At 47.1% G+C, this 19,950-nt stretch overlaps 1 protein-coding gene across 2 annotated transcripts in view; it reads left to right on the top strand.

Moving 5' to 3' along the window:
- Positions 1-19,599, top strand: part of GAS6 (growth arrest specific 6) — a 60,254-nt gene extending 40,655 nt beyond the window's left edge. For both annotated transcript variants that reach the window (XM_037806552.1, XM_037806551.1), the window contains 7 exons: positions 1,109-1,227; positions 1,595-1,784; positions 10,335-10,499; positions 11,785-11,953; positions 15,719-15,891; positions 17,584-17,812; positions 18,999-19,599. In XM_037806552.1, coding sequence (XP_037662480.1) covers positions 1,109-1,227; positions 1,595-1,784; positions 10,335-10,499; positions 11,785-11,953; positions 15,719-15,891; positions 17,584-17,812; positions 18,999-19,153 — 1,200 coding nt within the window. In that variant the 3' untranslated portion in view covers positions 19,154-19,599. The remainder of the gene's footprint in view (positions 1-1,108; positions 1,228-1,594; positions 1,785-10,334; positions 10,500-11,784; positions 11,954-15,718; positions 15,892-17,583; positions 17,813-18,998) is intronic.
- The last annotated feature ends 351 nt before the right edge of the window (positions 19,600-19,950 follow it).

Here is a 19,950-nt window from a genome sequence, read left to right as displayed (position 1 = left end):
TTGCACAGGAACTTGATTATAGTGAATGTTTTCAAAAATAAAGATAGTTCCAGATGGAAAAGCCATCCGTGGATGGCTTTGCCGGATTGCACATACCAGAAAATGACAGGAATCTGCTTGAGGAGGTGATGTTGTCTGAGTACAGTGGAGTTTAGCTTATTCGGGCATCTGTGTTCTTTGCCTCAGTATTTACCTCATGGGGGGTGGAGAGAATGTGCACATGTCATCTGACACCCCTGGTCTCTATACTGTGGCCCTTCCTGCCCCCCCACACCATCCTTCTCTTGGGAAAGGTGGGGAGCTAGCTCTGTTTGAGGAGTGGGCAGGTTAGCCAGCTTCCAGCTCCCAACCCTGCCCCTGGTGACACTGTGGTGTTGGGCAGCTCATTTTCCCTTCTCTGGTCCGAGCTCAGATCTGACCTCCTCAGGGGCCCTCCAAGAAGGTCAGAGCCAGCCTTTGGCTCTGTGTTCTCCCTCCTGGCAGCTGCACCAAGTGACCATGACTGCTGTCTAGAAATAGAGCAGAGAGCATTCTAGAAACAACTGTCTTCAAGGCACCCATATTTTACTTATTTTTATAATATTTTATATTAGAATGGTACTCTTATTCTTCTTACTTTTCTGTATGTTTGAAATGTTTCATAATTTTGAAAAATAAAAGCAAAAAGGGAAATTAGAGAAGGAGGGTGATGGGATAGCAGAGAGAAGCTGACCAAATCTCGGTAGGATTTGCCAGTTATTTATAAATAAAATCAAAGCCTTGTGGAAATATCTAAATGAGACTAACTTATGTACCTGGAAGCCCGCTCTAACACGTTGAGGTCAGGGCATAGCAAACACTTTATGAGATTTCAGTAACTTACCTGGGGCACTGGTTTCCAGAGACTGTGTTTTGTGCTGGGTGTGACCCTAGCTTCGGATACCCTGGGAAGCGGAAAGGGATTAAAGTCTCGGTGCAAGCTGTGGAAAGAGAGACAGGAAGAGTTCCCTTGTTTAATATTTTGACGTAGGCCCTGCAGTCCACATGGGGTCGTGTGGTTAAAGGAAAGAAGCTAACACAAAGGGCTTATTTCCTTCACGCCTGATACTCACCTCCTGCTCTGTGACAGGACATTTTGCCATGTGTACCTTTTAACGTGGCCAAAAGTGTGAAGTCTTTGTATCTGGGACGGATTTTCAGCAGGACCCCCGTGATCAGACTACGCTTCAAAAGGCTGCAACCCACGAGGTGAGGAGGTGATTTATACCAAAGCAGAATGGTCCTGTACTGTTCCTCAGTGCTTATGTAAATACAGCAGAGCGCAAACACTAGGTCTCTGAGTCAACTTGTCACCTGAGGGTCCCACCACTCAGCCCCTCCTCATTCCTAAAAACATCACCTCCCGGCAGGAAATCTGCTTTTGGCAGTTTGGGAAAGAATTTGTGGGGGTTGCTGGGGCAGGTGCCTGGCCCGAGCATGGCACCTGTGTTTCTGCAGCTTGCTCAGCTGCTGCTTTTTCTGATGCCAGATTGTAAGCGGTCTACAGGGAAAGAAGCAGTGAGTCGTTCTGAACTATGCATAATTCTAATTTGTTTCTCGGCACCCTCGTGGTCAGACTTGTGGCTGAGTTCGACTTTAGAACCTTTGATCCTGAAGGTGTCCTTTTCTTTGCTGGAGGCCATCGGGACAGCGCCTGGGTCGTCTTGGCTCTGCGGGCCGGCCGGCTGGAGCTGCAGCTCCACTACAACGGGATCGGCCGCGTCACCGGCAGTGGCCCTGTCATCAACCACGGCATGTGGCAGACGGTGAGTGTGGGCATCTGCTCCCGTTCCACGGTGGCTGCATTGCCTGGTGCTCTCAGAACCGAGGCCCCCCCTCAGCTGTCTCTGCTGCTGGCAGCTCAGTGAACAGGACAAGTCCTGCCTCCTGGACACTTCTGTCCTGTGGGGCTCAGCATGACTCTCAAAGGGCTTCTCTTCATTGTTTCGTCAGATAACCTGAGCATGGGTCCCTCTGAAAAGGGGCTTGCCCCCAGAACCATGGTTCCCAAATGGGGGCAGTTTCCTCCTTCCTCTCCCCTGGGGACATCTGGCGATGCCTGGAGATATTTTTGGTCCTCACAGCTGGTGGGGTTCTTCTGGCATTTACTGGGTAGAGGCCGGGGTGCTGCTGAACAGCCTTCAGTGCACAAGACAGCCCCAAGCAACTAAGAACTATCCAGCCCCAAATGTTGTTAGGGCTGAGGTTGGGAAACCCTGGGCTAGGGGGGCAGAATCTTCCTGCACCTCATTTCCATGTGTCCCCCCCAGCCATAATCTGTCCAGACTTCCAGAGCTCCCATTTTCAGTGCCTGATAGAGTCCACCATGACCCAGAGAAACCCTGACCATTCTCTGGGCTCTGACTTCTGGGTCTTTGTCTTGTCACTAAGTTATGTGTCCATTCCTTCTGAAGCGGAAAGTCTTGAGATTCAAGATCCATGGGGGCTTATACATGGGTGTGCCCCTTTCTAGAGGATTTTCTGACTATATAGATTGAAAACTTTTTGGCCAACCTGAGGTGGGCATGCAAGTGGCCTGATTAAACCTGTTCCATCAGATTTTTGTTTTAGGCAGCCGTTGGCCTTTTGGAACACAGTCTGACTTATCCTATTGCAAAATCCATGGGATAAAGTGGTCTGCAGTATAAGAGCCCCTCATTGTCAATGCAAAGTATCAACCCTAATTACGCAAGTGGGCTTTAAAAAGCAAAGGTTTAAAAGAGAAATGGGAAAGCATTCTTTTTTCCTTTCGAAAGGAAGATAAGATGGAAAATATTCACCCTGGCCTCTGCGAATAAAAACATTGTAGACATTTGCTAATATTTCCATCCTGTCCAGTAATGTCTAGTTTCTTTCCTAACCTCTTAAAGTAACAAGTATCTCCAAAGAGGCAGGAGGGATGTTTTCAGCATAGCTACAGATAAAAAATAAATTGAGAGCTAAGATTTGGGATCTAGGAGCTGGACTCTGCAGAGATAGGAGCCCAGGGCTGAACACACTTGCAGGCTCACCCCTTTTGTCCTCCGTGTGGGGGCGGTGGGGGCGGTGGAGGCGAGATGAGATAGCTGCATGGAAACTATGACCTCGTCCGTCAGATACAGTCCTGCCGGTGGCTGACTCACAGCTGCCACCGCACCCTCAAGAAGTAAGCTGACAAGGGAGCGTGTGGCAAGCCCAGGGGATGCCATTCAGGAGGCAGGGCTGGTTGATTGTGAGGTTTCTCTGCAATTCTGTTGTTTCCAGCTAGTCCCTCTGCCTCCCAAACTGCACCCCCACACACACAGTCATGTTCTCCCTTGGACATTTTAACTGTTCCCCAGTCACAGGCACTCAGTTCAGACCTATGTACCTAACATTTCTTTCCACTGAAGCCAAAAAGAAATTGATACTCTTCTTGAAGATTAGTGCCTACCGGGATATATAGTGAAAGAGTCTGAAGTGGTGTGTGGTGGAAAGCTTTAGGATTACTTGATTTGTACATTCAGTGTTTAGTCTCTGTCAGGCGCAGACTTAATTGCTAGGGATTCAGAAGTAGGACGTGTTCTCCCTGCCTTCCTGCAGGGTGGGGTGGGGGCTCCCCTGAAGCAGGGCTGGCTGAGTGGGGGGAGAGGCTGTCCCCCACTGGTGGATGGGTGGCAGCAGGCCTGCTGCCGGGAGGTGATGCCCCTCAGCTGGGGCTTCAAAGGGGACCAGGAATTATGAAGGCAAGAAAAGTGGATTGAAAGTGATTCACAGAGAAGGAGTAGCCTGAGCTGAGGAAAGGATGTGCTCAGAAAGTGGGGTGTCCGGGAACCTGAGAGCCCCTGCATGGGCCTGAGGGAGGGTTGGGTTGGCCTATGGCAGGGGATAGGTCCGAAGAAGGGTGAGCTGGTGCACGGAGGCCTTTGCGGTATGCTGAGGAGTTTGGGGTGAAAGGGGAGCCCCTGAAGGCTTTAAAGAGGGGGTGAGGCAGGGAAAGTTGTGATTAGTTTTTGTGTCTCATAAAAAATGAGTCTGGCCGGTGTGTGGAGGGGGGATTTGATGGGCTGGGACTGGTGGCAGTGGCGTTTGACCGAGCACGTGGGGGCACACGGCTCCCTTAGCCCTGGGGCCACTGACCAGGCCGTCTCCACCAGAGGGGAGCCCTGCCCCAGGTGCTGGAAGGGTCTGAGTCTAGGGGAGCCCTGCAGAGGCCCTCTGGGTGGGAGGGGGTGCTGCTCACAGGCTCTGCCCTAATGGCGGCTGGCCTGGACATGCCGACCAGCAAGTGACTCCCAGTTGCTGCCCTTCCTGGGATCCTTTGAGCTTCAGGTCCCTGTGTCCCTGGGTAAAGCTGGAGGTGTCATCTTGGTGGGGGAGGGAAGCAGAGGCCCCTAAAGCCTCATCCTCATGGTGGTCCCCAGAATGCGGCATCTCCAAACGGAAGCTGATAGAACAGCCCAGCATGGTAACACAGGCCAGAGCAGGCTGGGTGCCCCTGAATTCTCCAGGCTGGCTTCCTCCTCTCCCCAGTGCTGTTAAAGTAGCCGTGGCGACTCTCACGGTTGTCAGGAGTGGTCACTGAGGGAATAAGCACTCAGCTTGGCCTCGCGGAGAGCAAAGTTCTTGATATTCTGTCTCGGAGGCACTCACCCAGTCAGATGCCTTCCCTAGGTCGGCCTTGTACCTCTCGGCCTTGCCCCATCCGACAGAGCAGGGGGCAGAACCACCAACTTAGGATCCCAGGGCCCTGAAGCCCGCGTCCCAGCCCCTCCATCCTCCAGGCTGAGGGACGGTGATGTCACGTACCCCCTGGATTGTCTGCACTAAATGGCACACTGCGTGTGAAATGCTTGCAGAGTGTTTGACGTCTTCTTGCTCAGTGTTGTCCAACTGCCACTCCTACTCTCTGCTGATAGCTCCAGCTCTGATGTTATCTGTGGTACCCCGGGTGGTACACTGGGGAGAGCCCAAGATTCTGAGCTAGAGTCCTGTTTTCCTGGGTGACTTTGGGCAAGTGGCTTAACTTTTGCTGAATCTTAGTATCCTTATATATAAGATAGGTGCTTTAATAAGGTCCATTCTATGTTAGAAGCTTTAGGTAACACAATGGGCACAAAATTACTTTGTAAACCATGGAGCATTGTATGGATTTATTATTATCTATGCTTCTTTTCTATGCAACAGAGCCCGATATGTTTTTCTGTATACAGAAGTCACTCAGTAGGTGCTTACTGACAGTCTCTCCACTTGCTGGCACAGAGTGTCTCCGTTTTGTGCCTCACCTTCAGCAAATTGCTCATTCCAGGCTAGTTCCCTATGGGTGTCTCCCACTTTAGGTGGATGGCATGAGAGCACATTTAAACACACACACACACATACACACACACAAACGCACACACACAACATTAGACCAAGTCACACAAAAGTAGGATGTCAACTCTGCTTTTAAAGATACCACACAGGTCCTTCCAGGCCAGAAAGACAGGATTTTTGGATTACAGTTCAGTCATTTGGGATCAACAGCCTTGCATTTCAGCTGCAGAGAGGTGACCACACAGCTAAACACAATCCAGGTAAAGTTCCAGACTCAGGCCCAGATAACCACAGCAGGCCAGGTCGGGGTGAGTGGACCTGCGCCAGGCGGCCAGGGTCAGGACAGGGAAAGACGCAGCCAGGTGGACACGATGAGGACAACTGACCTCAGCCCAGGCCCACTGAGGCTGCAGGGAGGAAACCAGAATGCACCTCCAGACCTTCCCCACATCCCTTGGCTTCCTGTCTTTGTGATGTCCCCAGAGCATCCATCTGAGGAGTAAGTTTTCTGCAGAATGAGCCTGAGCCCGGCAGCCCCTTTCCAGCTCAGAGAGAGCCTCCCTTCCCAGAGGTACTAGCGAGCCCGCCCTCCTTGTGTGCTCTGCTGTGAGGAGACCAGGCAGCCAGTGGTGCTCAGACGGGAGCAGGGGAGGGTTGGGGCCCTTGCGAGGGAGGCTGGGCAGCAAGAGGAAACCAGCCAGCCCTTCCAGGATGGGCTTGGAGTGGGGGCGTGGAGTGTGGGGACAAGCGGAGGCTGCCCTGGCAACCCAGGAGTGAGCATTCCATCCCAAATCTGTTTTTACACTAAGGGTTTGCTGCGCAGTAGTTCAGGAAAATGCACATTTGGTGGGGGGTGGTGGTCAGCTGGTTTGGGGGATTTTGTTTTATTTCATTCTACTAAGGACCATCTATGTGAAAAGTTCTCTGCTAGAGGCCATGGGAGATATAAAAAATGTGACCTCCTCCCCACCCTTGCGGCATGGGCAAGGGTCTCCCTGGGAGCCTGAGCCCCTAACGTGGCCCAGGTGGGATGAGGATGCGTTTTGGGGTGAGACAGCTATTTATTGGATTCCCAGCTCTACCACCTGATACCCCCGGGATCACGAACCAATTAATTACCCTCTCTTGAGTCTGTTTCTTTATCTGTACAATGGAGATTTCATACCTTCAAAGGACAGCCATGGGAAATAAGAAGTATGTTGTGTGCCTAGCCCAGTGCCCCCTCCCTCGGCTAGGAAGAGCCGGGCAAGCCCACCCAGAGAGTGGTCTCTTTCCTGGTGTCATGAGCAGCAGTGTCCACCATCCATGAGAAGTAGGTAGATGTATGGTTGTTTCAGAAGATCAGGGCAGATCATGGACTACTCGGAGCAGAATTGTTTTACAAGGCTCTCTGGGGAAAGTCACTTCATCACTCTGAGCTGGTTTGTTCAGCTGCAAAACAACAAAGCTAGAAAGGTTAAGGATGGCAACGACACGACGTGTGATGCTGTCGTTTCTCTCCCTCGCCCATGCAGATATTGCTAAGTGATTGTGGCACTTTTCTTCCTGCTGAGCAGTAGATTGAAACTATCTGCCATCCCCAGACGAGACCATCTCCAGGTTCCTGCCAGCACCGTCTCTCTAGGGCCCTGTGCAGAATGAGTCTATAATCAAGGCAGTTTGCCTTAGGTGCTTTCCTAGAGTTACCTACAAGTGCTTAGAGAGCAGAGAAGAGGGGGAAGTCATCCTTCCGGGGGGAATCAGGGATGTCTTCATGATAGAAAAAACATTTGAAGGATGAAGAAGAGCATGATTCTGGCAAGTAGATGCAGGGGAAGGTCCTTCGGATGGAGATGTGGCCCTGGCCCCTAGGAGAGAAAGTGGCTTTCAAAAAGGACAGAAAAGCTGTATGACCTAAGGGTGTGGGGAGATAGAAGGCTAGGTTATATCCAGCTGTGAAGGGCTTGGAGAGCCACTGGAGGAGACTCTACTGTTTATGAGGGACCCTGAATGTAACAGAAGAGCTGGGCTATGGTTTGGTTTGGAGGTCATAAAAATGGTGAGGGTTTGCCAGCCCTCTTGGAGATTACAGCCAGGCTTTGAGTCATCTAGACGGCTGTAAAAAATCTCAAACTCTAAAAATGGATTATAATGATCCCAGATGCTAATGACCCTAAGAATCTTGGAGAAGCAAATGGAAATAGTCTATGAAGGAAGATAATGTAATTCTAGACCTGAAGTTATTTCTTCACGTAATTCTTTCAAATACAGTGCTGAATACATTATCAAAGAAATGAGGCACCCAGAGAGAAGACAGCATGAAGGAGGGTCACCGGGAAAAATCGATGATAGAAACACAGCCACAGAGATTCCAGGTGTTGGAATTGTCGGACATAGATAGGAAAACTACCATACTTAGTATGTTCAAGGAGAAAAAGCCTAAGTGTGAACATTTTGGCAAGGAATTGGAAATTATAAAATTTAAAAAGCAGATTTAAAGAAGAACTACCCTGCAATTCCAGAACTGAAAAATACAAAGCTGAAATTAAGACCACAGTAAACAAGTATAACAGCCGACGAGACATTAGTACATTGGAGGGTAAGTCAGAAGAAACCAGCTGCAAATGAAATAGGGGTAGGAAATACAGAGAAGCAGGTAAGAGGCAGAGAAACCACGAAAAGAGGTGTAGTATGTGTTGCATTGCACTCTCAGAAAGAGAGGAGAGAATGGTACAGAAATAATATTTGAAGAGATAATGGCCAAGAATATTCCAAATTGATGAAATACAAAAATCTACAAATTCAAGAAACCAAAAAAAAAAAAAAAAAAAAAAAAAATTCCAAGATGGGATGCAGAAAAATAAAGATAAAAAAAAAATTGCGAGACTCAGAGACCAGTAGTGATGGTCACATAATTTTGTTTATATACTAAAAAACCATTAAATTGGGTTTTTAAAATTTGGAAAAAAAAAATAAAGATTCACTAACTAGATCATCCTTGCACCCACTGGCTCTTCCCAGCTTTGCAGGAGGACACGGGACAGCCAGCAGGACGGCATCAGGTGTGTTGTCAGAGGGAGTTTTCATAGAAATCCAGGAGCAACATTCAGACTTCCAAATGACAGCTGGGCGTAAGGGAGGGGACAAGACCACAGGATGGATATCGGTGTCACCCTTGCTTAAAGCCCAGTGTTTCATTGTAACCAGGATCTTTTGTAATAGCTCAGTGTGGCTTCCTGCAGTCCTGGCAAGGGACATAACCTGGTTATGAGAAGAACAAAGTTATGGCTTCTTCATCGAGTATTTATAGTTCCTATCACAGTCCTTTCAGTGCAGTTGCAATTTACCAGTCAGGCGTCATTTTCATGATAGTAAACATTGTTGCCTGGTAACATAGCTGACATCCCACCTTTATCAGGTTTCCAAGGAAACAGTCATTAGAAGAATGTAAACCCAAGGTCGTATGCCATGGAGAAAGGAAATTTTTTTGTTTTTAAGACTTTGCTCACATATACTCCAGAAATAGACCTCAAGAAAGAAAGTAAAATGAAGACATTTTCAGAAAAACAAAAACCAAGAGAGCTCACCATCATTAGATATGCACTAAAGGAAATTTTAAAGGGTTGTCTTCAAGTTGAAGAAAAATAATCTGAGATGAAAGTAGAAAAGAATAAAGGGCAATGAAAATGGCAAATATATGGGTTAATATGAGCGCTAATAGTATAAAGCTATAACACCTTGTAGGCGTAAAAAGAAAAGTATGTATATATATATAGAATTTAAAATGTTTAACAGTTGCATATGTTAGGAAGGGGTTAAGTTGATTTAATGTTTTAAGGCCCTTGCATTGTCCAAGATGGTTAAAAATGACCATTAACACTAGACTCTGATAAGTAACAGATGCAAATTGTAATTTCTAGGGTAACCACTGAAGGAAAACTTCCAAATCTACAGAGGAAAAAATGAAATAATAAAAATTTTTCAATCCATCTGAAAGAAGGCAATAAAAGGAACATGAAACAGGTGGGATAAATAACAATGTAAAATGGCAGATTTGACCCCAAATTCATCCAGCAAATAGTTAAAAGAGTTAAAAAGGAATGTCACAAAGAAGGAAATCTGTTCAGCCAATAAGTATGTGAAAAGTTGCTCAGCTGCATTAGTAATTTATAAGAAAGCTTGTAGCAACATTATTGGCAATAGACCCAAACTGAAAAACCCTAAAATCTTTACCAACAGTAGCAGGGATAAATTATAATAGGGTCATGCATTGGAATCTTATAAAGCAATAAAAAAGCAACAACTACATGCAACAGCAGGGATGAATCTTAATACAACATTGACCAAAAGAATGCACACAAACGATTTCACTTAGGTTCAGAACTGAGCAAAACTAAACTGGGTTACTTAGGGATTGATGTTGAGGTGGTAAAAACCATATAGAAAGGCAAGGGCTGTGGTTGCCTTGAGTGGGGCGGAGTTGTGATGGAGAAGGGGTGCGCAGGCATTTGGGGAGGTGCTGACAGTGTTCTGTTTCTTGACCTGGGTGGTGGGTACACGCGGATTTGCTTGGTAATGATTCATTAACCCATATATATATGTTTTAGAACTTCTCTACATGGGTGTTAAATTTTGCAATTAAAAAAAAAAGAAAGGTTTTAAACATTACTTGAGTGTGCTGTAGGGTTCAGTCTGGTTGGTTCTTGGAGAGCCCCCCAGATGGACATGCTGCTGCTGAAGGATGGCCAGTCCCCTTAGTCCAGGGTCCTCTTGACTTGTACCTCCTTGTTCGGAGTCAGAAAAACCTCAGAAAAGAGAGAGAGTGTGTGTTAGCTCTACTGCAGACATTTGTCACCCTAGTTCCAATGTGTGAGGAGCCCACAGCCTGTGAGGGAGCCCGGGGCAGGGAGGATGGGCCTGGATCCAGGGGAGGGTGGCCTGGAGTGGCCCTGGCTGGCCATGAGCAGGTGTTTTCCCCCTGAGTTTGGGTGCCTCTTCCGCAGGTCTACTTCCAGCTCCCTTCCCAGTGAAGGCCTTTGTCTTACAGCGTTGGTTTTCTTCAGATTTCCGTGGAGGAGATGGAGCGAAATCTAGTGATCAAAGTCAACAAGGACGCTGTTATGAAAATAGCAGTTGCCGGGGAGCTGTTTCAGCTGGAGAGAGGATTGTATCATCTGAACCTTACAGTGGGAGGCATTCCATTCCCAGAAAAAGACCTCATTCAGCCTGTAAGTACTGTTGTAGATCTCTGGGCCTAGAGCACAGTGCTCTGTGGGCTGGAGAACCGGGATCTGGGAAAGGATGAGCTTTAGCCAGGAGCTGCCACACGTTCAGCATTAACCAAGTTTGGCAAAGGACCTTGAATTTAACAAACAACAAGGTACAGCTGTATTATTAATTATATGAGGTGGCTTGCACCACCTCTTTTTTTGAGACTCAGTTAAGTTGCCCTCTGAATTGATAAAACACAAGCAAATTATTTTTTAAACAAAAAGAAATGTGAACTTTTTTTAAGGCAAGTTCTGAAAACATTTTGGGATATTAACCTTGTCAGGACTTGCACGGGTTCGGGGGACAGAAAGCTTTCATGGAAGTTAGCATTGGTCAGTTTTCCACGTCCTGCCTTTTCTCACCCCTTCCTCACACCACACACTTTGCACCCTTCATCTGTATTTTCGTCTCCCCAGCATGCTGATGTAAATAGCTAGATTCCTTGGCATTGGGATTATAATTTCCACACCAAATACAAGAAATAAATGTCACAAGCATCTTTAGATACCAAATGGTGGTTTTTCCGAGTACTTTCTTCCCTCCAGAGAGTGTATGAGGGAATGTCACACATACGTTGTCCTCTAGAGTCAGACCCACCATCTCACATTTTCATTCTGTTCGTGACTGTTTCTGCCTCTCATGCTTTCTTATTTTATAGATAAAGGCTGAGGTGACCTGAATTAGTCAAAGCCGTATAGAAGTGTCTGGCAGAGCTGGAATTAGCATAACCAGCCCCTGCAGTCACAGTTCACATTTTCCATATGTGCATTAAAATTACTTTCTAGGTTCCAAGTAGGGAGCACCATGAACAACTATTGGATAAATGTCATCTCTTCCCACAGCGTTTCAGGGAGGTGGTCAGTGCTTTCTGTTTCTGTTTTTGGAAGGGGGAAAGGAAAAGCAGACAGCGAAGGTGGGCGTCACTGAATGTGATAGATGCTGTTCATAACGTGCATAGAAATAGGATTTGCTGCACGTGCTGTCCTCAGCATTCAGAGGTGTTCTGCAGTGACTCATTTTGTAAAGAGCCCTTTCATGAAATAGATCCCCACCACAGGGAGGGTTTATCCATCTTTGTGAAAGCAGAGTTCCACGTGTCTGGTTTGCGTGGAGGGCCCCGTTCCTGGCGTGATTGAGGGACTCCATCCATCTGACCCAAGTCGCCAGTCACGTGGCCTCCCATCACGGCATCTGGGAGTGCACCTGCACCCAGAAGGCTATTGGGGTTCTCTGTCTTGCCAGATAAACCCTCGTCTGGATGGCTGTATCAGGAGCTGGAACTGGCTGAATGGTGAAGACACCATCATCCAAGAAACCGTGAAAGTGAACACTAAAATGCAGTGCTTCTCTGTGACGGAAAAAGGGTCCTTCTACCCTGGGAATGGATTTGCTTCCTTTGACCTCAAATATCGTAAGTCTTGGCTCTTTATGTAGAGATGGCTGTGGTTGTACTTTCAGCCAATTATACATTAAAAAGTCAGAAACCGAGCAAAAAAACCACTGCTTACCTCCAATGACAGCGTCAGAGCTAAGCTGTTGCCCACAGTGGCCTTCAGGGCATGTCACAGTGGGATGAGGGTGGACGTCCCACCTTCAAGATGGCGGCTCATGGGCACGTTCAGTTTTGAGTCAGTCAGTGAAGCAGCAACGGCAGAGACTTTGAGAGAAGACGGTGAGCCGCGCTGGTGGCTGTGATGGCCTGGCGATAGGCTGAGAAGGCTTTAGAAAGGCACTTTGCAGAAAGTTCTGACATAAGATAGGCTTAGGACTTGTCAGTGTGGGTTGAGAAATTCTCAAAGTTGTATTTGACATTGCAGTCACCAAGATTCAGTGGGGAATAAAAAGGGGACAGTATTGAAAAATAGCAGTGTGGCTGCCAAACGGATTCCAGTAAGCTTGAGTTTAAAAAGAGAAAAAGAACAAGCAAAGAGGGGCATCTTACAGTTCGAGTATAATAAGCAGGTGGCACAGTCCTGTAATAAAGTCTAAAAGGCAGAAGTTCTCAAAGAATTGAGGTGTAACAAAATAAAATGTTCAAGGCAATAAAAGAGTTTTTCCTTTATACCTGGAGAAAGAAAAGAAGAAGATAGAACAGGACTTTTTGAAATTGGTGATATAATACCAACATGTTGCAGAGAGGAGGTGGGAGATGGGGCAGGTTAGAGAGGTAGGTGTGGGGTGGGGTGGGGGGGATCCTAAGATTGATTTTGAACACATGAATTTTGAAAGCCTATTGGATCTCAGGTGGAGATGTTAAGGGATTGAACCCGAGTTAGGGCTGGAAATCATCGTCTGTCATTCTGATGGGCACTAAAGTGAAGGGCTCGGATAAGGACACCCAGGGAGTGGTGGTTGAAGCTGGAGAGGAGGCTTGCCTTTTATAAAGCAGAGCTCTTAATTTCTTAAAACAACAGCAGCAAACACAACTATCTGTTTACTTTTATTATCATATTGGTGAAAATTTACAGTGAAAACAAATAATCCCAATATGCTGATAAAATGAGCGAACCACTGAAACATAAAATCTACAAGAAATAAATTAATGCCCCAAATCATGGTGTGTTATCAACTGTCCAAGGATAGAAACAAACACTACTCTGAGATATGTAGTTATAAATAGTTCAGAAAAATAGTGCTCGATGGTTAAACAAATCCTGTTGTTTAAGTTTAGATGCATGATTTCCCTGAGATAAGTTTTTAAATTAACTTATTTCTTGAGCATACACCAGCTGTCACTGTGCCTGGGTTCTCGTACATTAGTGGATTTTGACTTTGAGAATCTTAGGAAAGCCATGTATTGTGCCCCAAGAAAATACACATGCACACAATTTTGCAAACTTTCAGCAGGTTCCAGCCCTCTAGAGTCCGTCCATCCATGAACCCCAGGTTGAGACCCCCTATGTGTCCCAGTGGCTGTGGCATGAGCCTCCTCGTCTGCCAGGCCGTCGTTTTCATTCCCGAGCTTTCTGTGTGCTGTCTTGGTCTGGGTGGATTGTGCAGTAACTTCTCATCCTGATCCTTGGGGCACTGGCTGCCTCTCCCAGGGCCATTTTTATGATGGCCTTCTCTCTGCTTTCCCACCTGAGTGAGTCCCACCCAGGAGGCTCTAGCTCCTCTCTGTTCCTAAACTCTAAGGCTTTTGTAGTTAAACAGCCAGACTCTTCCTGATCCCCTGCTTATCAGCCCGGAAGGGCAGGCAGCAGCTCACTTCTTTAGTTCTGCGCTCTCACCTCACATTGCTCGAGCAGCCAGTGGTTACTCCAAGTTGAAGGAGGATCCAGTCCAGTTCAGAGTAAATGGAGCCTGCTTTTCGGACATAAGTAAGACCTTGTCCTCTTAGAACCTCATTACCATTTTTCTCCTTTATATTTTTGTTGTAATGGACAAAAAAATCACATCATTAAAGATGTTTTTGACAAAAGAACTACTCCCTCCTAATTCCACCACCTAACACAATAAATACATTATTCTGTGTTCCTTTGGTCTTTATTTTTATACATACAAATATAGACCAGCATTAAAATCAGGTTTAATATAAAATCATGTAATATAAAATGTTGAATTCATCTTCACTTTCTCTCATAACATTTTTCAAGTTGTAACACAGCCATCACAGTAGTTTCTAATGACTGCAAATGCTTTCGTTAACTGTGTTTCTCATAAAATACTTGACATTTTGCTCTATGGTTTTGACCTGTAAGTTCTGTGAAAGCAAAGGCCACATGGCCTTTAAAACCCTTTATATTTTTGGTAAATCTTGCACTATACTATTCATGTCTACTTGATAATGCAGAAAAGATTCCTTAGGAAGTAGCTGTCGATGCAGTACCGTTTTACTCTGCAGCAATTCAAAATGGGTTTGGACTCACTAGATCCTCCCAGCCTGAGTCTTAGATTGAGATGGAGCTCATGATGGGGTTTCTCCACTTTGCGCCTGAGAAAATTTCCCAAGAAAAGTTGAGGCATCCGCTCAAGGTCAGCTTGATCTCCTTCCTCTAACTCTGGTACCTTAAAAAACACATCTTTACAACTAACCCATCTGCATAAATGCCCTGTGAGAGGTGCAACTTACACACTGAGGAATGCACTTATCTCTTCCTTCAGAAATAGAGGGGAAACTTTGGTAATGGAAAAGCATGCTGGTTTTGTTGTTAACTTTTTCCAATCCTGTGTGCACTCGGTTCAGTAAGCAATTATTGAAAATTGACAGTATTAGACACCATTTAGGAAGGGGACACAAAGGATTTGAGAAGCTCACAGTCAGTGGGGAAATAGAAACAAACAGTTACACAGTTAAAATTCACTGTTTAACATTAGCCCTGACCTGTGGCAGAGGGACATCCAAGGCTCGACTCTATGGAAATATTGATTCATTGTCATTTTGCCTCGACATAACTCCTTCATTAGGATTTTGAAGTTCTTGGTGAGATACATAAAATGCATCTGAATAAAAGTAACTCCACTGAGGCATTAGGACAGTAAAAAAATTGAATCAAAATATAAAATCGTGGCTGGTCTGTGGAATAATGCTCATTACACCTTCCATTTGCATTATGGTTTAAACTCTTCAAAGTACTTGCAAACTTGTACAACTGCCTAAAATCATAGGTCAGCTGTAGTGGCCCAGGAAAAAAAATGGGATTGTACATTGTGAATTGAGGGTTGTGAATCTTCAACAAGTTCTTGGGAAAGAGTTTGCCCTTGAGTTCCTGTGGTGAGAGAAAGTCGAGAGAGCCACAGAGAGGAAGATGTGCAGCCCCCTGCCCACCCCCGTGGCTGCAGCCGAGGACTCGCAGTCTGCTGGGGCATCTGGAAGTGGAAGGAGCTGGTATAGCCACAGGGGAGAAATGAGCCATCAGTGCCCGGGGCTTCCCCAGGGCTTTTTGCCTTGTGGGCCAGAATGTGAATCAAATGCTGGAGTTTTGCCATCTTTCCCCGCATGGGGCTGTGCCTAAGCAGATGATGGATTCTTAAAAATTCAGCATTGAATTCTCTGAGCTGGAAAAGGGCATTACTGTTTTCTGTTTGCTTTCTCCAGCCATGCCCAGCATCTCTCGCTGCCCAGTAGAAGGTGATAGGAGTTGATTTTATTCAGAGTCCTCTTCTCCTGTTGTGGTCATGAGGCCTGCCTTTCCCCCCGTTTGTTTCTTCTCATAATGTGCCGCCTTCATCACAGGGCGAACGCCACTGGACGTTGGAACTGAGACACCCTGGGAAATAGAAGTCCTGGCTCGGATCCGCCCTGCCACGGACACCGGGGTGCTGCTGGCGCTGGTGGGTGAGGAGCAGGCCGTTCCCCTCTCGGTGGCGCTGGTCGACTACCACTCCACAAAGAAGCTCAAGAAACAGGTACCAGCTGCCGCCTGCTGCCATGGAGGGCTGAGTTATTGAAACTTTTAGCATCTGAGCAAACCGAGGTGTGACTTTTTCACTCCTCAAGGATCACAAGCTCCAGAATGCCATTCCTTTGAGTCGGGCTACCAAATCTTTTCCCTGCATCCGGAAGTTTAATCCCAGTCTACAAAGTCTCTGACCAGAGATTTAATCAGCCATGTTTGACACAAACAGGGTGTCTACCCGGCCTTGGCAGTGTGGTTGACACGAGGTTAGCTGCATGCAGCTGCAAGACGGAACCATTGCTGGCTGAGCTGTCGGGTAGCTCCCCATCAGTGGTCTGAAACCTGCAGCCTGTGAGCTACAGTTGGCCCCCAGAGGTCATAGGGGATTTTTTCAGTCTATATGGTGTGGCCGGCACCATGGTTTAGAACAGTTTGCATTTGCTGCTAATATTTAAAGGTAGATGATTTCACAAACAAATGTGGATTTCCAGTTTCTCTGCCACCACCAGACTATGCCCCCTAATAGCAACACTCAGGCAGAGCCGAGTGCAGCTGACCCCTTGAGCAGGATGCTCCTGCTGCTTTAACCTAGTCCCCACCACTCCCTGTTGCCTTATCATTGTACTCATGGCTGTTTTTCTTATAAAAGAATTGAGAGGAGATAGAAATAGCTTTTATGCCCTTGTTTCTGTCAAAAGGAGAAAACATGGGTTATCCCAGAGGGGTCCGTGCCCACCGAGTCTGCCCAACTCATTGACACCACCTGCCTGCCCTCCCAGGCCATGAGTTTTTCTGATTACCTGGACCGGGCAGTAACAGGTTTGGTTCACACACATATTTGCTAATCACCAAAGAGATAAAGGACCCGCACACCATCAAGGACTGGTTTACAAACCCAAAGCCCCAGCATTTGAAATAAATTAAACAGGTGGGAGTAATTAAATAGCAATGATGGCAACTTCCCCTGGGTGGGGAAAGTGAAGAAGAAGTGAGCGTGCATGTGTTTATCAAAGACGTATTTCTGCCCAGCGTGGATATCCCTTAGAGGACAGCAGTGGGCTGGGGCTGCTTCCTAGGATGCTTGTATTTTTCTGCCAGCCGGACTGCCATTACTACTTTATTCCAGCAGCTCCTGGTGGTAGTGTCCATACAAAAAAAAAGAGGCAGTATCCTGTGTTTTTGGTCTTGGAAATGTGAACGGCTTCTATTGAATTTCAGTTCAGACACATGCACAGTTTTCCAGATGGCCAGAAAGTATGATTTTTGACTACTACTGGCACCTGGCCCCTGACTGAGATGGTGTTCCTTTATTTGTTCATTCAATTTCAAATTTGGAAAAGACCATGGGACCCTGGCAGTGTGGCCTCCTCTCTTTACACATATGGAAACTGAGTCCCAGGGAGGTGAAACGACTTACCCACATTCCATAAGCTGCAGAACTGAGACTCGAACCCAGGCCTCTTGCTTCCTTGTCACACCAGGCAAGGCTGCGGGAGGCGGTCCTCATGAGGAAGGGTCCGTAGTTTATAGGAAATGGGGAGGCCACTTAGGACTAGGACTTTTGACCCCCTGTAAAACTTTCACTTGCTGGAGCTTGCCGTGGTTTGCGTGGACGGGTGCTGGCGTGACGTGGCTGGCAGATGGTCCCTCTGGGCCACTCCTCTTTCCCCTGCCTGCTAACAGGTGCCTCTTCCCCCTGCAGCTGGTTGTTCTGGCCGTTGAGAACATCACCCTGTCCCTGATGGAGATCAAGGTCTGCGACGGTCAGGAGCATGTTGTGGAGGTGGCCGTGAAGGAGGGGGCAGCAGCCCTGGTGGTCGATGGCACCAGGGGTCAGAGTGAAGTGAGCCCAGCCCAGCTGCAGGAGAGGCTGGGCGTCCTGGAGAGGCACCTGCTCGGCTCTGTGCACACCTTCCTGGGGGGACTGCCAGGTAAGAGCTCCGTGTGGGCCACCTGCTCATGTGGGTGGTGTCGACCATGGCCTGTCCCTGTTGATTTTAACCATCGCCAGCTTGTTTGCCCCCAAATCAAATTGGGTGAAGGTCAGCATTTCTAATAGCAACTCTTGAATGGACTTTGTCTCTTAAGAGGAGGAGAGAAAACAGGTATGCTCATTAACTGATCATCATGGTGCCTTGAGTTGGCAAGCAGGGCACTCAGTTGAGGTTGAGAGGAGGATGACTGGGGTGATAATTGGCTTTGGTTAAGTCCTTACCTTCCTTTGCATCCTTGAGAGCATCCATCTGAAAATGTCCAGCAGACATCTTGAATGTACCAAGGCACGGTAGAGAAGGCAGTAGTTTGAGAGAGGATGAGCAGATTCCAGGGGACACACGAGTCAAGTTGTTGGGGGCCCAGGCCTCCCCGTTCCTGAATCCTGCACGTCGTTCCCACGGCTGTAAGCAGCTAACAAAATAACCACCAGCCTCTCCAGAAAGGACCAGGCTACTGCTGGCTCAAACAGAGCCTGCGGATGGGACTTTTATCTTAATTAAATCAAGAATGTTCTTGCCCATGGCCATGAGTCATTGGATCAGGGTAAAGTGGTAAAAAGACAGATCAGAGCCAGGTGCTCATATAAGTCCCAGCCTCCTCCCACTGGGCAGCACAGGTTTTTACTTGTGACAAGTAGCAGATGGTTAGGGATTCCTGCCTTGGCTATCAGACACACACTCCATTTACTTTGAATAAACAGAGCTTTGACGAGGATGCAGAGCGAGCTGGGAAGCCCTGCAGTGTGAACAACTTATGTTGGGCCAATAAAAAGATAAGATTTATTTAATCGACTTGATTAACTGTGCATCCTTCCTAGGGAAAAACAAAAGAGGGGGCTTGCCAAAAGCTGGGCTGGCAAATGTTGAATGCTTGACTGCCAGGGTGCTCAGCCAAGCCGGCTAGTGGTGTTCTAGATGGAGAGGAAGTAAATGCCCCTTGAAGAGAAAAGCCAGAGACCGAGAAGGAACCAAAACATCGGCCAGCGAGCGATACCATGGTGTGGACACAACGAAGGGAGGGGCCCCGAGGAGAAGGCAGCAGTTGTGCATGGCAGACGAGCCAGGGGTGCAAGGGCCACGCTCCTGCTAAAGATGGCTTTTTGTTCTTCTCCCCTTGCCCCAGATGTTCCCGTGACCTCAGCGCCAGTCACGGCGTTCTACCACGGCTGCATGACTCTGGAGGTCAACAAGAAGGCTCTAGATCTCGATGAGGCCGTCTACAAGCACAGTGACATCACGTCACATTCCTGCCCTCCCATCGAGCACGGCCCTCTGTAGACACCGCTGCTATGGGGCACACATTCTGTAAGAGAGAAATGTGTCAGGCTTCTCTTTTAAATCCTAAAAGAAAAAGAATGAAAGGAAGGTATAAATTATTCCAACTCCCCTGCACTCCGTACAGTTTCTCTAAAAACACTGAAGAGGATAGGAGCTGCTGATCACTAGTTGAGTTTATCATTGAAATCCTTCTTTGCCGTGTAATATATTTGTAAATAGTTGAGAGGACTAATATTAATGATCTGAAACCACACACTCAAACTCCCAAAGCGTCCTGAACTGAGGGTCCAGTCTGTACAAAGGGAGCCAGAGCTTGGAAGATGGGAGGCCGGTTACATGTCAAAGTAGACTTGAAGAAAAGAATTCTCTATTATTTTTATTATCAAATGCTTCTTTCTGACTTCAGGAATATGGAAAAAATAAAACATTTACAGAAAACTTTTAAACTGTGTTGGCAGTTGGTCTCTTTTTTTTTTTAGCACTTAGCTTTCAGGGTGAAAGGACATTGAAAGCAGAATCAATGCACATGTTTTTGTGGCCGAAGGAGGTCTTTGTGCTTGGTAATTTGCCATTTTTCTGCCCACTTGCTGGAATCATGCCCGAGTGCTAATGTTGAATTAGACGGGTTCTGGGGTGATGCTGGTTGTTGTGCCCTGCTCGCCATGGGGAGCAGCGTTTCTACTCATGTGGGGGTGCCGGCAGGGAGGCGAGAGTGGATGGCCATGGGTTCACATGCGGCCCTGTAGCTGGTTAGCTATATAATCTCAAGTGTTAGGTCTCAATTTCCTCCTGTTTTA

Source organism: Choloepus didactylus, chromosome 17 (assembly GCF_015220235.1).
Source record: "Choloepus didactylus isolate mChoDid1 chromosome 17, mChoDid1.pri, whole genome shotgun sequence".
NCBI lineage: Eukaryota > Metazoa > Chordata > Mammalia > Pilosa > Megalonychidae > Choloepus > Choloepus didactylus.
This window is presented reverse-complemented; position numbering and strand designations above follow the sequence as displayed.